This window comes from Castor canadensis, chromosome 2 (genome assembly GCF_047511655.1).
Source record: "Castor canadensis chromosome 2, mCasCan1.hap1v2, whole genome shotgun sequence".
Classification (NCBI taxonomy): Eukaryota; Metazoa; Chordata; class Mammalia; order Rodentia; family Castoridae; genus Castor; species Castor canadensis.
This window is the reverse complement of record NC_133387.1, coordinates 47,767,626-47,785,342: the sequence shown is the minus strand read 5'-3', so window position 1 is coordinate 47,785,342 and position 17,717 is coordinate 47,767,626. Positions and strand designations below refer to the sequence as shown.

Genomic DNA, 17,717 nt, shown 5'->3' with positions numbered 1-17,717 from the left:
TTACCCACAAGGGTGTCCAGGTTCCCTTTAGGTGGGGCTGGCTTTACAACCTCATTCTCCTCGGTGGATTAGGGCCCTGCAGAATTACTTCATCTAATGGAAGCGGAAGTATGCAACCCTTCCTCTGGTTGCAACTATCTTTCTCCATTTAACTTCTTTACAGTCTATTTGCATCCTGGATTCCTTAATACTCTCTGTTTTGACAGTGTGTGAACTCTAAATGATATTTTGATAACATCCAATCAGAGTCAGAATACTTCACATACACCCTTTATGCAGAGTTAATACAGCAACAAAAATCCCTGGTGGTGGGATATTTAGCTGGGCAACTTAATTTTGGGGTGCCAGCCCCAAGAAAAATTGGTGTCAAAGTGTATGTAAGTGAGTTAGTTGCTTTATGGAGTCATTAACCATAAACTATTTAGATGCCAGGAAATGCTACCACTGTGAAGACTGAATTTGAAACCTCTGTTTTTCCCAGTTCCTAACAATAAAACAATCAGGGGTGAAGCAGTGATTTGTAACCGTGTTTTTTTCTTAAAAAAATGACAAAACATTAATGTACAGCTACAAGAGAAGGTGAAGGAATTCCAGAACACATAGCTATTTTGATCCTCTGTAAATTATTTTCAGATCCATCAAGAATTCATTTCTACCTATCTTGATTTGGTGGAGAGAGTGAGAGGGGAAAAAGAGAAAAAGAAAGGGAAGGAAGGAGGAAGGAAAAAAGGGAGGGGTAGAGGTGATAAAGGAGGGAAGGAAGCTTTTTGTTATTTCAAACAACATTTTACTTCTTCATGAAGTGAAATGGACTATAACAGTGGTCAAATAGAATACATACTACCAAATCTTTTCAGTTTCTTTGTAGACCTAAGAGCTCAATTTATCCAGAAAGAAATTGTGTTTATTTTATAAAATATGTCTGGTAGGCTGATAAATCTGTAATTTTAACTTAATAGAGCATTCCTTTTTAAAGTGAATGTTCTTTACTCAAGGCCCAAGCAAATAGAACCATGGCACTCTTTAGTTCTTCAAGGATACCAGGAAGCACATAGGGATCAGCTATATCAGTCACGGAGTTTTAAAGTCACAGAAAAGAAAAGAGGGAGGTAGGGGACAGCCCCAGGAAAATCAGAGCCAGGCCTCATGGGGAACTAGAAAACACTCTTCAAATTCTCTAGAACCCGGTGGTTTGCAGGTATGGAGGCAGTGGTCATCTCTTTGGAATTGGACTGTCTGTGCTTTCTATCTGACTCTTCTTCCATCTGTCCCATATCTTGGTGTGTAAGGTTGCAGAAAGAAAGTATCTGGCTATCAGCAGAGGCTGGGAATCCATGGCCTCATTCTCTGAAAGGTAGAAAAATGACATTGCTTCTAGGCTGTTCTCAGTGCTCGTATACTGATCCACATAGAATCACTAGTCTTGAATATTTTTCTGACAGAGGCAATTTTATGAAGGAGTTTAATTAGATTTTTTTGGCATTCAGGTTTTTTTCAAATGTTTTCTGGCTAGGTTTTGGACCATCAAAAGTCTTTTTCAAATAAAGCAAGAAAATGATAATTAGGAAACAATATTCTTACTTCCTGCCTTTTTCTTTTAAAGACAGTGGTGGTAGTTCTAAAAGCACTGTTGCAATACAGTTCACTTGGGAGTAGGATAAAGTTATCATGGCCTGGTCATAAACTCTAATACAGTAGTCATCTTTTTAAGCACTACCATACTTTACTGAGATTATGAGTGGAGCTCTTTTAAAAATTGCCTTGGTTTGGAAACTTACAGTCAGAGGGGATTATGATATTAGGTCCAGTTTTTCTTCAATTATGTCCAATTATGACAGTATAGGAGAACATGTTTTTATGTTTCTGCACAGAGTATTCTGAGTGTTTTTACTGGAATGTGGGACCTAACTAACAGACAAGTCTTGGAAGTTAAATGATAACTGGATAGATAAAGAGCTTGAGAGATTTTACCTCCCCGGGCATGAGGAGGCAGAGCAAAGGCAAAGTTCCTGGAAGCTATCCCAAGGCTTTAAAGATGGAGTCTTATCTTCCTCCTGGAGGTGTATTTTTACACTCTACAGGGCAAGAACCCAAGGTCCTTCCCAAGTGGAAGGACCTTGCCCAGGAGGTAAGATTTCTCTCCCTGTCTCAGAGGGACAAGGAGGACAGCCATGCCTTTCCTCGGTAACTGTCCAGATTTATATTTTTAGAGTTCTTCACCTCAGCATAGACCATAATGGGAATGACATCTGTTTCTCATGGTTTCACCCTGGGGAATTGGGATGAGAAACCAGTGCAGCAGTTTTCTGTCAGTAAATAATGATGTGCTCTGTTCCAGAAAGTTATATCTGCATTCAGGATGATATTAATAAATAAAGGTATTTGAACCTTTAAAGAGATAGCTCAGACCTGTATAAAATACAGATTCCAAGTCAACTCCTCCCCCTCTCCTCCTGTAAATTCTAATGCATTAAATCTGAGTGGCCAAGACCTGAATCTGAACAGCTGTACCAGATAGTCTTACTAGGCTTGCTTGAGAAATACTGCCCTGATCATGGCCAAGGAATAAAAAGTGCTCCTTCCAGAGACCAGACTGCCTCTGCCAGCACACTTTCTGGGTGGTTATGTACCACTGCACCTGTCTTGTGATGTTAAGTAAATACATTTAAGTATACAATTTTCTTTAGTTAAATTTCAGGATGATTGAAGGTAGACATGTTTCTGGTTGGTCTTTGTCTATTTATCCTTAGAGTCCTCCTCCCCCCCCCCTTTTTTTTTAAAGAAATGCACTATTAAATTCCAGATCTTCTGAAATCTTTGATGTGACCAAAATTTTATTCACCCAATCTGCTGATAGCAATATTTTACCGAAATTTCATAGGCTTTGCTCTTTACTTTTGTAGTCATATAATCCCTTTACATCTGTGTATCATGTTACAGTTTATAAGATTTTTTTTGGCAGTACTGGGTTTAAACTCAGGGCAGACACTACCACCTGAGCCATGCCCTCAGCTCTTTTTTGCTCTTATTATTTTTTAGGTAGAGTCTTGTGTTTTTGCCCAGGGTTGGCCTCAAACCATGATCCTCCTCCTAACTTCCATGTAGCTAGGGTCACAGGTACACATGCCATTGTGCACAGCTATTAGTTGAGATGAGTGCTCACGAACTTTTTGCCCAGGCTGACCTCAAACTGGAGCATCTGCCTCCTAACTAACTGGGATTACAGGTATGAGCCACCATGCCCAGTCTCAGTTTACAAGTTCTTTTTACACTTACTGTCTAATTTTGTTCTCATAATGAATATTTAGAAATAAACCAGAATTCTTAGGAGTCATGCTACTTACATCAATTTGAGATGTATTTCAAAATATATTTGAAATGAGATGTGAGGAGAATGAAATTTGGTATCTATGTAGGACAGAAGTTGTCTAGCTAAGCTATGGTGTTGAGGCACTTTTAATTGAAAGGGAATCTTGTTGCCATGATATCAACAGCTAGAAAATAATAGGCATCCCAAAAATATCATTTGGACACATGGAAACTGACCACTTCCGGGATGCATGTGCACCCCTCTTCTTCTGTGGCTCCTGACAATTATTTTTCACTTAACTGAAAGATAAATACAAATATAAAAGTACTACACAAAGGAAAACATCCATTTTCATACTGTGTTTCTCAAATGCCTTTGTATCTTTTGCTTTTATTTTTTTTCTTGGCCATACTGGGGTTTGCATTTAAAACCTTACACATGTTAGACAAGTGCTCTACCACCTGAGTCACACCCTCAGACCTTTTTGCTTTAGTTTATTTTTCAGATAGGGTCTTGTGTTTTTGCCTGGGGTGGCCTCTGATGGGTGCCTCCCACTTAGCTGAGATTCACAGATGTGCACCACCAGGCCCACCTTGCATTTTGAGATAGAATCTTGTTACTTTTTTGCCCAGATTAGCCTTGAACTCAATCCTCCCACCTCTGCTTCCCAAGTAGCTGGGATTACAGGTGTGCACCACCACACCCAGTCCCAAATCCTTTATATGTTAAGCTGTAGACATAGACTTTTACAGTTTAATAGTTTTCAAAACTGTCATGGATGTTATCTTTTTAATTCTTAACAATCACATATGTGGTACATAAAAATACCACCTTTCACAGGTGGAGATAGAAGGCTGTGAAGTATGACACCACATAGGGAGGAGGTGGTAAGCCCTGGACCTCCAAGAGGGCTCTGCAGAACTTTGAATCTCCTCGTGCTCATCCTGTGAAAACATGCTAAGATCACAGCGAAGAACCAATAAGCTACCTAAACTCTGAATCGTTCAAATTATTTAAATGTGTCATTTTCTGAAGTCATAGACAGTGGCTACATGAGTCCAGAGGAGGGCAGGAAGAATGCTGGTTATGTGCTAATGCTGCTGGACAGTGGTGAGACACTGACATGTCACCACATCAGGAATGCTGGAATGCTAACCTGACAGCCATCGCTGAAATACTGTACCCTCTGTGGTTTTGATTCACATCTACACACTTATTAGGTGTACTTAGTAAAAATTCACTGTAGCAATAGCAATTTGAGAATGCTGGTTATTTTCATACACTCTATTTAGATGCAAAAAACAGATAGCTATTAAGATTAGTGTTCTAGTCTAAAGTACAACATTTTTACTGTGTTAAGTAGAAGAATTTCTGAAAGTTACTTCCAACTGTGTTAAGAGTCCTTTCAGAATTTGGTTTGATAAGTCTTTTGCACTTTTTTTGTCTAACACACCCATTCTTTTCACATGACAGGATCTTCCGAGGCCGGCTGGAAAACTGGAAACCCAGGCCTTCCTCAGCAGCCCTGGCCTCCACTCGCTCCCGGTGCATGCCTTTCTCGTGGTTTAATGAAAGCCGGAAAGGATCCTATTCCTTCGGGAACCCGCCTTCACCTACAAGTCCCCTTCAGCCTTCTCCTGAGACTCTAATTTCAGATAAAACGAGGTCCAAGGTAGAAAAACACGTGGATTAAAAAAAGAAACCAGAAAAATACAAATGCCTCCTCCTCTTCAGTCTTTGGAAGGCATTCTCAACCTGTGTGTGTGTCCTGGATCCGAGGAACCAATGTCCTAACACTGCAATAAGCAATGCATGGTGTTTCCTGTGTGGGGAGAAGAAAGCCTCACTTAACCACTTAAGACTGGTCCAGTCTAGATCCAAATGTCTCTGGTTTGCTTGCCTTTTTCACATACTGCTTCTTAATCTCAGTTTGACAGTTAAGCCATGCTGGGAAAGATGCATATTGAATCATGAACCAGTATGATAGATCTATTTACTAAGTATTCTTTAAATTATATTATGAAACTATTTCTCTGTGCTCTTCAAGATTTTCTGGAAAACAGATAAATTGGGGGCCTGAAAACCTGTTCCATACATCTAAGTGAAACTCTGTAAAACAAACCAAGGCTGACATAGCGGCTTACTTATTCCTTCTTTTCCTATCAAAGGTTCATGCTGAACAGCTGTTGAAATTCTGCCACGAGTTTGTTGACTTCAGCACAGTTAGGAACTGTCTGCATGTTGTGATTTGTTTTGAATGCACAATGGTTATTTCCAGCATGACGCTGCGAACCTTATCTAACATTTTATCGAAACACATCTGGCTAACTTTCTACATTGTTTGGTCTGGTCTCTTTTTATCTGTGTTCGCTTTTCTTCCTCAAACAGAAACATAATTAATCTCACTTGAATTTAATTCTTTTGTTGAGGTCAACAGCTCAAAGGGTTTTGACTGGGGGAACTTGGGGTTCGTCTCCATTGTTAATACCAAATGGTGAGGTTCTGTGTGAAATGCCCTGCTGCTTCAGCACTCCTCTAGCCTGGCTCTGATGGGCTCAGATTAAGACTCCTTTACTGAAATTATAGCAATTCATTTGGTACTGAATTCTCTAGTCACTGATACAGTTTTGTTTTTTTTTTTTTCTTTTTTTTTGGCAGCTCTGGGGTTTGAACTCAAGGCCTCATGTTTTCTAGGCAGGCACTCTACTGCTTGAGCCACTCCACCAGCCATATTTATTCTTGAAAACCAACTAACTCCCATTAGTTTCCTAATGGAAAACTACCAGTCCAATTCCTAAGAAAGTGAAATATGAAACAAGATGGTATTGATCAAGTGTTCAGTTCCGGGACTGCAGCCATTCTACAGTTACTAGCAAAAGATGTTAGGACAGCAATCGACCATTTTGGGCCTTGTAATGTTGGATCTGAGGCACCTAAATGTTGCATGAATAATTCTGTCATTATCATGCACTGAAGAAAATCTAGACCTGGTGTAAAATATTCTCACAAATACCACTGTGTAGCATTGTTAACTTGTTTGATTAATATTCATTGAGCATGTTAAAGCAGTTCTAAGGAAGTTTTATTTACACACTCCACCTCCCTAGCCCCAGTTGGTGGTCGAGACATGTGTGTCTGTTCTGTGCAGCAGCCTCTCTGATCGTCTGCTGGTACTGTGAAAGAGTTGTATTCCACCACGGACTTAGTGGTATATTATCAGACCATGCCCTTCCCCAGAACTCATCATCATGAAGGGTACATCCAGAAGATTTGCTGCTTTTCACAGTATTTTCCAGGGCTGACCACACGCCATCCTTCCCAAGGATGCTGCAGCCACCTTCCTGATCTGAATAACCATCTGTTCCTAATAATTCAGCCTTTCCACAGCATCTTGTATTCTTACTTAACACTGCTACCCAGCACTATAAGGTTCAACGTAGATAAGCTTATTAATACTACTCCTCTGAGCAGTTGCAGAAGATAATGAACTCTGTAGCCTTGGAGAGAAAGTGAAGAATCATTTCTCTATAGCACACCTATCCTTTCATCAGATGGAGAAAGTGCCCAGAATTCCAGGTTAACTACAGAAGGCTCAGCCTCCCCCACCAATGCCCAGTTGAAGGTCATCACCCAACCGAACATGCGTTTCTTCTAAGATTACTTAGCAAGAGCCTTTTGAGGACTTGCGTACATGCCTACCTCCGGCTCACTCACTGTGCACCTTTAACACTGAGCTTCATTTATTTTTACAGAATTTTACCTTCAATGATGACTTCAGTCCCAGCAGTACCAGTTCAGCAGACCTGAGTGGCTTAGGAGCAGAACCCAAAACACCAGGACTCTCTCAGTCCCTAGCACTGTCATCAGATGAGGTACTTTCATGCCACTGTGACAAAACTTCTCTCTCTGATCATACATTTTACTGATGGCCTAACCCAGGAAAATATTTTTAGAATAGATTTTACATAAAAATCATCAGAATGGTTTTTACATTTAATACACTTTAAGACACTCTTCATGATTTCACTCCCTCTTTCTCAACCTGAAAGCAAAGTGTTGTTTCTGAGACCCTCTAAGCTTTCCAGGGACCCCTTTATGTATGTAAGCACACATGGTGGGAAAGCTGAGCCTTAGAGACAAAAAAAAAAAAAAAAATGGGGGGAGCAACTCAGATCACATGGAAGTTTATGAATTATCAGTTCCCTTTCTCCTCACCTCCATCACAATCACCCTTACCCCCAAATTGTGATATGCTTTTGAATATGATGTGGTCCTTGATTGAACCATTTTAATAGGCACAGCTCTGATAAGGAAAGAAAATAAAATGCAAACCACTTACTTGGAAGCTGGGGTCAAGATTAGCACCGCCAAGAATTACCAGGAGATAAATGCATATAAGAGAAGCAGAAAACTACATTAGGAATTAACTTAGTTCCCAAAGACAGGACAGGAAATGATGTAATTAAGATACTTTTGCCCTTATTTAAATATTTGTTCTTATTTTTTCTTTATCCCAACATTATTTTCCTTTTATAAAACTTTTTTCCTTGTATTATAAGCTTTTCTCCCCATATTGTTCAAACTTGGCATAATTTTAATCTTATTAAAACTGTGGAATGTGGATGTTATGTGTCCATTTCTATAACCCTTTTCTTCTTGATTCCTTTGTTGCTCCTCACTCAGAGCCTGGATATGATAGATGACGAGGTGAGCTCTCAGTGGGCTGTGTATGGTGCCTTGTGTTGTGTTGTTTGAACCTGTTTTCTTCTTTGCTTGTAAACGATTTAAAACCAAACAATACGGGAATGCCTGGCAGTTGTTTAAAAATCAGACAATACAAGAATGCTTTCCTCTGTAATGGAGAGTTTCTTATGTTAAATAGCCTCACTCTCTGCTCTTGTCTACATCTTAATTAGAAGATGTTCCTGTATCAAGCAGATCTAAATTCCACACCAGAGTCCCTCGATTTATCTCCCGTCACCATTACCTTGACACCGACCATTCTTTTTCATCTCTTCTGCCTTCATCTCGGCTTACTCCATCCCTCTTCTGTGTTCCTGCCTTGGGTCACCAAGGTGACTCCTGTCATTTCTCCAAGGCTTATCATTGCTCCATCACTCAGCTTAGTGGTTCTAGAAACCATCCCGTCCCTTCACTGTTAAAAGCAATATTCTACAGTGGACGGAGCCTGAAGTTTGAAATAAACCACTTGTTGAGCTCTCCACCCTGTACTAGCTATGTTGTCTTGGAGAGATCATGTAGACTTTCTGAGACTCAGTTTCCTTGTGTATTAAAAGTAATTATGGATATTCCTGCCCTATCTTCTTCATTTCTTGCTGCACAAGCAAAATAATAATTGTGAAATTTTCCCCTAAGAAGGCTGGAGGGCTTAATGCTCTCCTCTTCCAAGTGAAAGAGACCTCAATATTTTAAATGTGTTTTTATAAAACTCTATTGCCTTATGAGAAGGCAAATATACAGTAATGCATTGCATGTACAATTTATAAAATTTTGTTTTCTATATCTGATAAGTGTTTCAATGTAAAAGCTTACAACATTAGAGTGTATTTTTTCAATAGTGAACTTCCTACATTAATAACGGTGCTTTATTTGGGGGAATTTTTAAATTTCCATATACCTAAAACAACGTAGGTGACAGGTATGTTTCTTTTTAACACAACTAGAGCCATTATCATTTTATGGTTTAAATATAAACGTGGCTCTAATAGGTTAAGACATTCCTTTTGATAACATACTACAAGCCATAGCATTTTGGTCCTTAACCACACTGCATAACATTCCTATCCCAGATCCTTGACGATGGACAGTCTCCCAAGCACAGTCAGTGTCAGAATCGAGCCGTCCATGAATGGAGTGTGCAGCAGGTTTCTCACTGGTTAATGAGTCTAAATCTGGAGCAGTATGTTTCTGAATTCAGTGCCCAAAACATCAGTGGAGAGCAGCTCCTGCAGTTGGATGGAAATAAACTTAAGGTAAAGAATTATATGTCTGCGTTAGGTTACTGGGTATAATTTGTATTACGCATAGCACCTGAACTGTCTTAGTAACTAAGAGTACTCTGTGTATCTGACCTGTAATTCTTGTCAATAGTCAGTGCAAAGGGTGATGAACTATTTCTGAGTAGGAAATGAAGTTTCAGAAAGTCCATCAGGGGTTGTGACTCAAATGGTAGGCAGATGATTAGGAGACCTAGGGACCTGCTCCATTGCTTCACCTGGCAACACATGGTCCATATATTAACTCTACTTACTTCCCATGCAGTATGAGTTTTAATATGGCCCATGTAGACTTTTCATCACATTAGAGTTAAGAACTAGATCCATGAATCTTCCTTTCCTTATGCATTTCTCCTCCATACTCCTCTTTCCTACACACCATTCCAAAACTGGGATGATGTTCTCCTGCACTTTCTTCTCTAAATACATGCAGGCCATGTCTTCCCTCCCCCTCCATTGCACTCTCATTTCCACTTGTCCAACCCATCTCTCTTAGAGACTGAGGTGGCACCCACCCCTGTAGAAGAAAGGGCAAAAGGAGCATATAGCCAGCTCCACCCACCTCTCCCCACTGCCTCAGACCCCTGCTAGGCTGATGGGTAGATGGGTCTCTCTTGACAGTGTTGAAAAGGTTAGAGATCAATCAATAGCTTGTGAATATGAAGGCCTCATTGACAAGGCTGTCCCTGTTGGGGAGATGGATGCATCCTGCTGTTGATTCTGAAGGTCATGAAACATTTAAAGTATGCAACCATCACCCCTTATTCTGAATTCCAAGCTCATCGAGCAACCTCATTATAATCAGGCTTTCTTTATAGGGCTGCCAACAGGGAGAGACTGGCTAGTCATGCTGACATGGGCATTCTGGCCCCAAAGACATTTTTGGTTCTCATTGTAAATGAATACATTGACAGAAAGGAAGCTATTCGATTCTTCCTGCCCTCCTTGGAGCCCTCTGTGACAGCAGGTGCTTACTACTACCCTTTGAAAATATTGATGCATTCAGCAATACTTCTGCATGTAAATATCTATAGCCCAAAGGCTGGAGTAGAGTCTTGCCATTTTTTTCATTTACTCACTCATTAATTACCAATTTGGAAAGCATTTTCTCAGTGAGTTCTAAGGTGTACTTTGCAAGGGATTTCAAAGAACAAACAAAGCACACAGGACACCCCCTGCCTTCCCAGTGCATACAGATTTTTTTTTTAGCACATATAATCTGGTTTTCCTCAGTTCTGCCTTCTTCTATGTTTATTTATGAGCTGGAATATATTGTGATATTTACCTCATCATAAGCAGAGGAGTCATTAGTTTTCAAATTCAATTTGCACATGATTTCTTCATAGGCTCTTGGAATGACATCATCCCAGGACCGAGCAGTAGTCAAAAAAAAACTGAAGGAAATGAAGATGTCTCTGGAGAAGGCTCGAAAGGCCCAAGAGAAAATGGAAAAACAAAGAGAAAAGCTGAGGAGGAAGGAGCAAGAGCAAATGCAGAGGAAATCCAAAAAGTCTGAAAAGATGACATCCACTGCCACAGAGGGTGCTGGTGAGCAGTGATACCCTCCTCCTGTGATACCTCTTCCTGCCCCATTCTCCAGAGAATGAAGAAGAAACTGACGATGGGAGTGATGCTGCCCTAGGCAGATTGAGGAACTGTGTGTCAAATGACTTTATTTTCTGCAATAATCGAATGCACTCTTAATTTAAACCTCCTGAAATAGCCCCAAGCCACTTTGGTTTATTAACAAACTAGAAATCTCATTTGTGAGAGATGCAAAGTAGCTGTGTTTCTCTCTTCTACCTACCAACATCCTGTGTTGTGTTGGGCGTGTTGTGCCACATGGAGAACCAGTGTGACTCCACCCATGGGAGCACAACACATCCTGGGTAGTGGTGTGGAGCACCATGGATTTTCAGTGTGGGACCCTGAAACTGGGCAGTTTCACCTTTCTGTGTAAAAAAAGCAGCTGCCTTGTGCTGTGGGAGCCACACTGACTCCGAGGGCAGCAGAGACTAGTCCAGTGTGGAGGAAAAGCCCCGCTCAGATATGGCAGGGCAGTGAGACAATCCCACTGGGGAAACATGGGTACTCAGCCACTTCATTACTTCCTGAGGTACAGACCAAGTGTTCTGTTCTGCTTGCTGGGTGTCAGACAGAGAGAAAAGAATCATAGCTGTGTGTTAACTGCAGAAGAGAGCAGAGCCTTATGAATGTGAATGTGGGTATACCTTGGGGTCTGAGGGTAACATTTATCCTCCAGACATTGCTGAAAAAGAAAGACCCAGTGCAGCCATGGGATGTTGGGATCTGTTATTTACTTTGCTACCGCTCTGTGTTCAGTATTTCAGCAACATCAGCAAACACAACACAGGTCCTTTCTCCCCCCAAAAAAAATTGAACAGGAAATTGATTTTTAGGGAAACCAATATTTCCGGATTTCCTCTCCTGGGGACATTCTAGCTGATCTTCAGCCTACCTATGACCCAATCAGGAACTTCTCACATATTTTCTAGTCAGAATTTCTCAAGTGAGCTCACTTAACGTTTTAACAAATGTGATCTTAAGAAAAATAGAAATACCTATTAGAAAAAAATTTAGATTTGAATAATATTCAACCAAAAAACCAATTTTTTAAACACACAAAATGATTCTGTAAAGGAGAGCTACCGGTTACATTTTAAAGGTATTTCAAATGGTTTTTAAAAGCCTTTCTCTTCCATACACTAGAGATTTCTACTTCTCAGCTAAAAGTTTGGTTAAGGATACACCTTAGCAGTGGAAGAACTTAAGCTTATTTTAAAGCCAGTATTAAGGATTTCAGTATTTCACCGATCTGAGTGGAGAGCAGGAGCCTAGGGCAGAAGGAGAAAATAAATCCATCTTGAGAAATTTCAAATGATAAGAGTTTTCTGTTTGTCTTTTGCTTTGCTTTTTGTGCTTATATATCGTGTTCCTTTTGCTGCATTGGCTCTAAAAATGAGGTCATCTGCTTTTCAGTGGAAAAAGTTCAAAGTAAGACTTGAGGCCAGATGAGTTCTTGGACAAGTGTTTTACTTCCTTTCCACCGTGAGTTCTTGGCTCTGTGCCCAGCACTGTCCATTTCTGCACTGGAAGTGTTCTGTATGCAGAGCCTGGGGCACAGATCTTGAGTGTTACAGGTAACAAATATGTAAGGGATCTCCTGCCCATATAACCCCACCTGTTTGTAACATTGCGATTTTATTTTGTATTTTTATTATTTAATATCTGAGTTCTGGAATTGTCTGAACTAGAACCTTACAATCCTGTTCTTTCCCTTAGGGCCTGTTGGTCCAGAATGTTGTCTTTAAAGTTCAGCCTTGTCACTGGGTTCAGATCATTGATTCTCAGAAATGTTCACACCGAGAAGCACGGTGCTTCACAGTGGTCAGAGTCACGATTATGTTCTTCTGTCTTCATCTCGGGTGTGATGATGAAAATGCCATGGGTACCTGTTAATATCTCAGATGGCTTGTGCTTGGCTGTTTATTACTCTCACAAGAAATCAGCAGAACTTTTCTAATGCTAGAACTCTAAATTAGTAAAATCTGGTTATACTAGTGCTTGCTATTGTAAACTTTTGCCATTTTTGCTTTTCTTTAGAAGTTTAAGAGTAACTGGATCCCACTGGAAGTTTCACTATATTCATTTCAAGATTGGAAATTGAAGGATGATTATTTTAAGTTATGTTTACACTTTGGCAATATGTGAAAATGAATGTACATATTGGAAATGTCTGTAAGTCTGTCTCCACCCATAATTTATGGTCTATTATATTGCATTTTCTTAAATGTTTTAGGAGTATTGTTTACTACAACATTATTTCTACACCTCACTATTAGATCATTGTCCAACTGACAGTGTTAAAAATCAAATTCTAATTCCTCAGATCATTTAGTTTATTATTACTATCTTGATTTTTTAAATTAAATTATAGTAATTTTAGGTATGAGTGAGTTGTTTTAACATTATTACTTAAAAACTTCTGAGATTCTAAAAGGAACTTGATTGGGTTGTCCGACAAGGGATAAAATGTAAACTGACCAATACAAGTGTGTGAAAAAAAGTGAAGGACCTCAGATGTTGTGAGCATCTTGTTCTGTTATTTCTTTATCAACTGCAGTGCATGATAAGAATTCCTACTTCAATGCTAGTAGCTTTCCGTGTTCAGACACTTTCCCACACAATCTTTGCTTCATGAACTCTAAAGACGTCGCACTTTTTATTACCAGAAAATGAATGAAAGTAAGCATCCGGCTACTAGGAGCTATATTCCAGTAAAGGACAGTTCAGTAGGACTCCAACAATAGCCTAAAGTGTTTTGGGGTATCAGTAATGCCTTGGAGGGAGAGGGTATATGGTGAGGCTAAGCTGTAAGTAGGATTTTAGGAGCCTCATCTGGATCAGGGTTTCTACTGATGAACTTTGTTGCAGATTACTTTGCTCAAGACTATCTCCTTTAGAGTAACTCACAATGAAGTAACACTTTTCTCATTCTTTTCTTTTCCCTTCCCTCCTTCGTTCCTTCGTTCCTTCCTTCCTTTCCTTCTTCCTTCCTTCCTCCCTCCTTTTCCCTCCCTTTCCCACCTTCCTTCTTTCCTTCCCTCCCTCCCTCCTTTCCTTCCTTTCTTTTTTTTTTCCTAAATCAAAAGTGTTCTTCAGTGTTCAATTAGGGCAGAAACCACACTTCATCCATTTTAACCCTCTGATAAAGCCCAAGCCCACCCTTTCTTTTTTTATCACTTTTACATTTACTCATGTATATATGTTGTTTGGGCCATCTCCCCCCACCCACTTCCAGGCAGAATCTGTTCCACCCACTTGTTCTCCAATTTTGTTGAAAACATAAGAGATAATAAGAAAGACATAGAGTTCTTGCTAGTTTGAGATAAAGCTAGCTATACAGAGAGATTCCTAGCATTGCTTCCATGCACATGTGTATTGCAAGCCACATTGGTTCATCTCTATCAGAACTCTTTGCTGCTTCCTGGACGCCTTCCCATAGTGACCTCTGCCAGTTTAAAATTACTATATTTGCTCCTCTACAGTGAGCACATCAACCACATTCAAGTTTTAGGTTTCCTTCCCTTTCTCTATTCCTGCTGTGCACATTCTCCCCTTAGTGTGTGACCCATGTCCAATAATATTACTGCATTTGTTTTAGGTCTATAATCCATATATGAGGAAGAACGTGATTTTCAGCCTTCTGAGCCTGAAAGTCAACCTTTTCTTTCATGACAATAAAGTTATTTTGACCATCACCATTTAGCTGGAGTTCTACCTTCCCTTCCTCATGCACCCTTTTAGAAACAACAGTTCATGATTACAGTATGATAGGTGCTAATGCCAAATTCAGCTTCCAATTGGCACAAAATGGGAATACTCAGCTTGTGTCACTTTGCAAGAGGAAAAGTGAAAACTCTTACCACTACCTATAACCCTATAGTCAGTCTGGTAATTCTGAAATACTCCAGGTCCAAGCTATAAGAATGGCCACAGGATGTTAAATGTAGCAACTCAACCTTCATAGTTTTTGCTGAAGACAAAGAATTCTTTTCTAGGTTCTTTGTGCAATAGAAGTAATGCGTGCTTGAAAATTACATTTTATAAAAGGTAAATGGAATTTTGCATTCATGCAGATGTTCTACTTAATTTATAAGCATGAAAGGTTAAATAGACTAAACTTCAAGATGACCATTGATGATAACAGCAGTGTTCGAGAAAATTCTGGAGGAAGGAGTTCTAACAGTTCTAAAAGAGACCTATATACTTTGGGTATGCGATAGCCTTCTCATTACACTGAGATAGTTAAGACTTGCCAAACTCCACTTGAGGAGCAAAAAGTACTCCCAACAGAGCTGGAGACAAGGGGCATTTCCCTTTGGAGGACAGTGGTCACTAGGATTCGTGTCACCTACACCACTGCTCCCTGAAAAGCCCTGCATTCTCATCTTTTCTAATACCTTTAACCAAAGATCTACCTGTGCACAATTCTAAAGCTAAGCATTTAAGGATGAGGTCCAGAAGTAAAATTTCTGTATTTTCTACCAGAATTGTTCTCATTATGATGGCGTGAGGATTGTTACAGGAAATCTGTGAAAGCAGATTTATAGGAGAGCAGTGTTACCAGAAATCTGAATGTGCTACAGAGCTACACTCCTGAAAACCAGCCTGGCTGTGTCTGCAAATTTTATTGGCATTGTCTTGAATATGTAAAATCTAAGGAAATTTAGTCTGGATCCAAAACACTGGGAAAAAATAACACCAAGCAAAACATATTTTAATAGCTCGAAATAGCAACATAGAACTGAGACACCCAAAAGAAAAGACCTAGAGAATAAAATTTTCCCGAAAAAATCAAAACAAGTTCTATTCATAGTAGACAGCCGGTCCTTATGTGCTTGTATTTGGGTATCTGTTTGGGTTTGTGGAGAAAATGGTTATTTGAAGATTTAGATATGTGAGCACCAAAGCACAGCCTGTGACACCTATTTCCAGATGCTCAGAGTAGGGAAGGAAAGAACAAGATGCTTCCCAACCCTTGGCTCCACCCAACCCCAAAACCAGTAGGGATTCAACCATCAATGAGTAAGAGATAAGGAATAAGAGAACGATAGGCAATTTCTCAATAGTGTGCATGCTACTCGTGTAGATGTCCAGAACAACATGTGTGTGAATATATCTTCCACCTTACACACAGGTGTACACTGCAATCACATGGCATAAAAATACTGTATATGGAACTTGGTATGTCAGTTAGGATCCTGAGCTGTAGTCATAGCCTTACTGCCACTTTTAATGTTGTATATACATCGAATGGCTCATAGACTTTAAGAGGTTTTCTTTATTCCTGTTAAATGCACTTATCCTTCTACATGTTTATATATTTTGGTAAAATTGATTTATTAGATACTTGATATTTTAGTAAGATAACAGTTCCTCAAGTGTTTGGTTAATGCTTCGATGTCAAGATTGCACATTTTTGAGTTAAAGCGCAGAAGATATGCAGCTTTGGGCATTTTCAACTGCAGACTATAGTTTCCTTGGCTAAAATTTGCACTGTGTTATTGTGCACTGACTCACGCTTCTAAAGTGAGATAATCAGCAGCTGCAATGCTTACGTCCTCACTATCGGCTCTCTGGTGGCAATGTTGCCATCACACGACCATTTATTTACTTGTTCTGAATAACGGTATTTTGGTTGTCACCAAAAATAATGCAAGTGGTTATGAGTGCATGTTGTTGGAAGGTGTGCACTTCTATTTCTTTCAGCTCTTTTATTCACACACCTAGGCTTTCTGTTAAGGGTTTAATCATTCGTTTGTGAAAAAACAGTTGGCCGGAGATACTTAAAATTAACCTTTAAAAAAGTAGGAAGAGACCCTCCAGCTAGATGACACCTCCAAAACATCAAATTTATTTAGTGCTTAGTGGAATTCCTTAAATATCTATGCATATGCTTTCTTCAATATTGTTTGATATCATATCTACTGCTTTTGTATTTTTCAGTGGTGTTGCAATTAAACCACTAGTAGACTGGGCAGCTGAAAAATGAGAATAAAATTCTGTTCAACTGTAAGAATCTGATTTATTTTCACCTTTCTTTATATATCACTAAGGGAAAAAAGTTGTTTGAAAATCATTTTGAATCTGATAAGTGTGGGTAGCATGTTACCTAAAACTTTTCATTTGTACATTTTGATGTCTGATCATTTGCATGGAAGAGACAATAGTGCCACGTCTGAATTGCTCTCTTGTGCTTGGTTAATATGTACTGTTTCAAATGACATTCCTTGCCCTTTGGTTTGGTTTTCAAAGGCATTCAAAGCAAATTATAACAGTGGTCCTTTGTTTTCTAACCAATCTAAAAATACCTGTGATTAAATTTCATTTGTTAGTGTAAATAAATTTCTTGCCAATGAGTATTATTGTTGTTAGACAACGAATGCAATAAAAAGAGAAATACAGAGATCTGTCGAAGTCATTTTTTTTTTCCCTCTTCCATTTTCACCTTCTACTAAAACAAGCCTTGACTGGGTAAACCTGTACTAACTGTCAAAACATATCTATCAATCAAGAGCAAAGTGCACATTTTTCATGGAAATGAAACTAAAAATAAATTTTAACTCCAGTGAAGTGTAAATTGGCAGCTAGAACTACATTTGAAAGCACAATTATGGAACTGGGCATAAAGTTAAAAGAGCAAAGCCTCTGATCAGATCGGGGCTCCCTTGCCCATCTTTCTGTTCCCTGTCACTGCTTCACCATCAAGGTTTCTGATACCTATCAGCCAGGAAAGGTCTATGACAAACCCATTAAGCAGGCAGCCTCACATAGTGAGGGGCAAGCTGAGAGAACCAGTCCATGCT

General features: G+C 39.5%; 1 protein-coding gene across 3 annotated transcripts in view; it reads left to right on the top strand.

The window, feature by feature from the left end:
• Nucleotides 1-17,319, top strand: part of Ppp1r9a (protein phosphatase 1 regulatory subunit 9A) — a 282,034-nt gene extending 264,715 nt beyond the window's left edge. Inside the window, exons 18-22 of one of the 3 annotated variants that reach the window (XM_074064723.1) lie at nucleotides 4,784-4,982; nucleotides 7,063-7,182; nucleotides 7,994-8,017; nucleotides 9,121-9,303; nucleotides 10,674-17,319. In XM_074064723.1, the coding sequence (XP_073920824.1) occupies nucleotides 4,784-4,982; nucleotides 7,063-7,182; nucleotides 7,994-8,017; nucleotides 9,121-9,303; nucleotides 10,674-10,886 (739 nt within the window). In that variant the 3' untranslated portion in view covers nucleotides 10,887-17,319. The remainder of the gene's footprint in view (nucleotides 1-4,783; nucleotides 4,983-7,062; nucleotides 7,183-7,993; nucleotides 8,018-9,120; nucleotides 9,304-10,673) is intronic. The other 2 variants (XM_074064721.1, XM_074064722.1) reach the window with 2 other exon arrangements.
• Nucleotides 17,320-17,717: the final 398 nt, after the last annotated feature.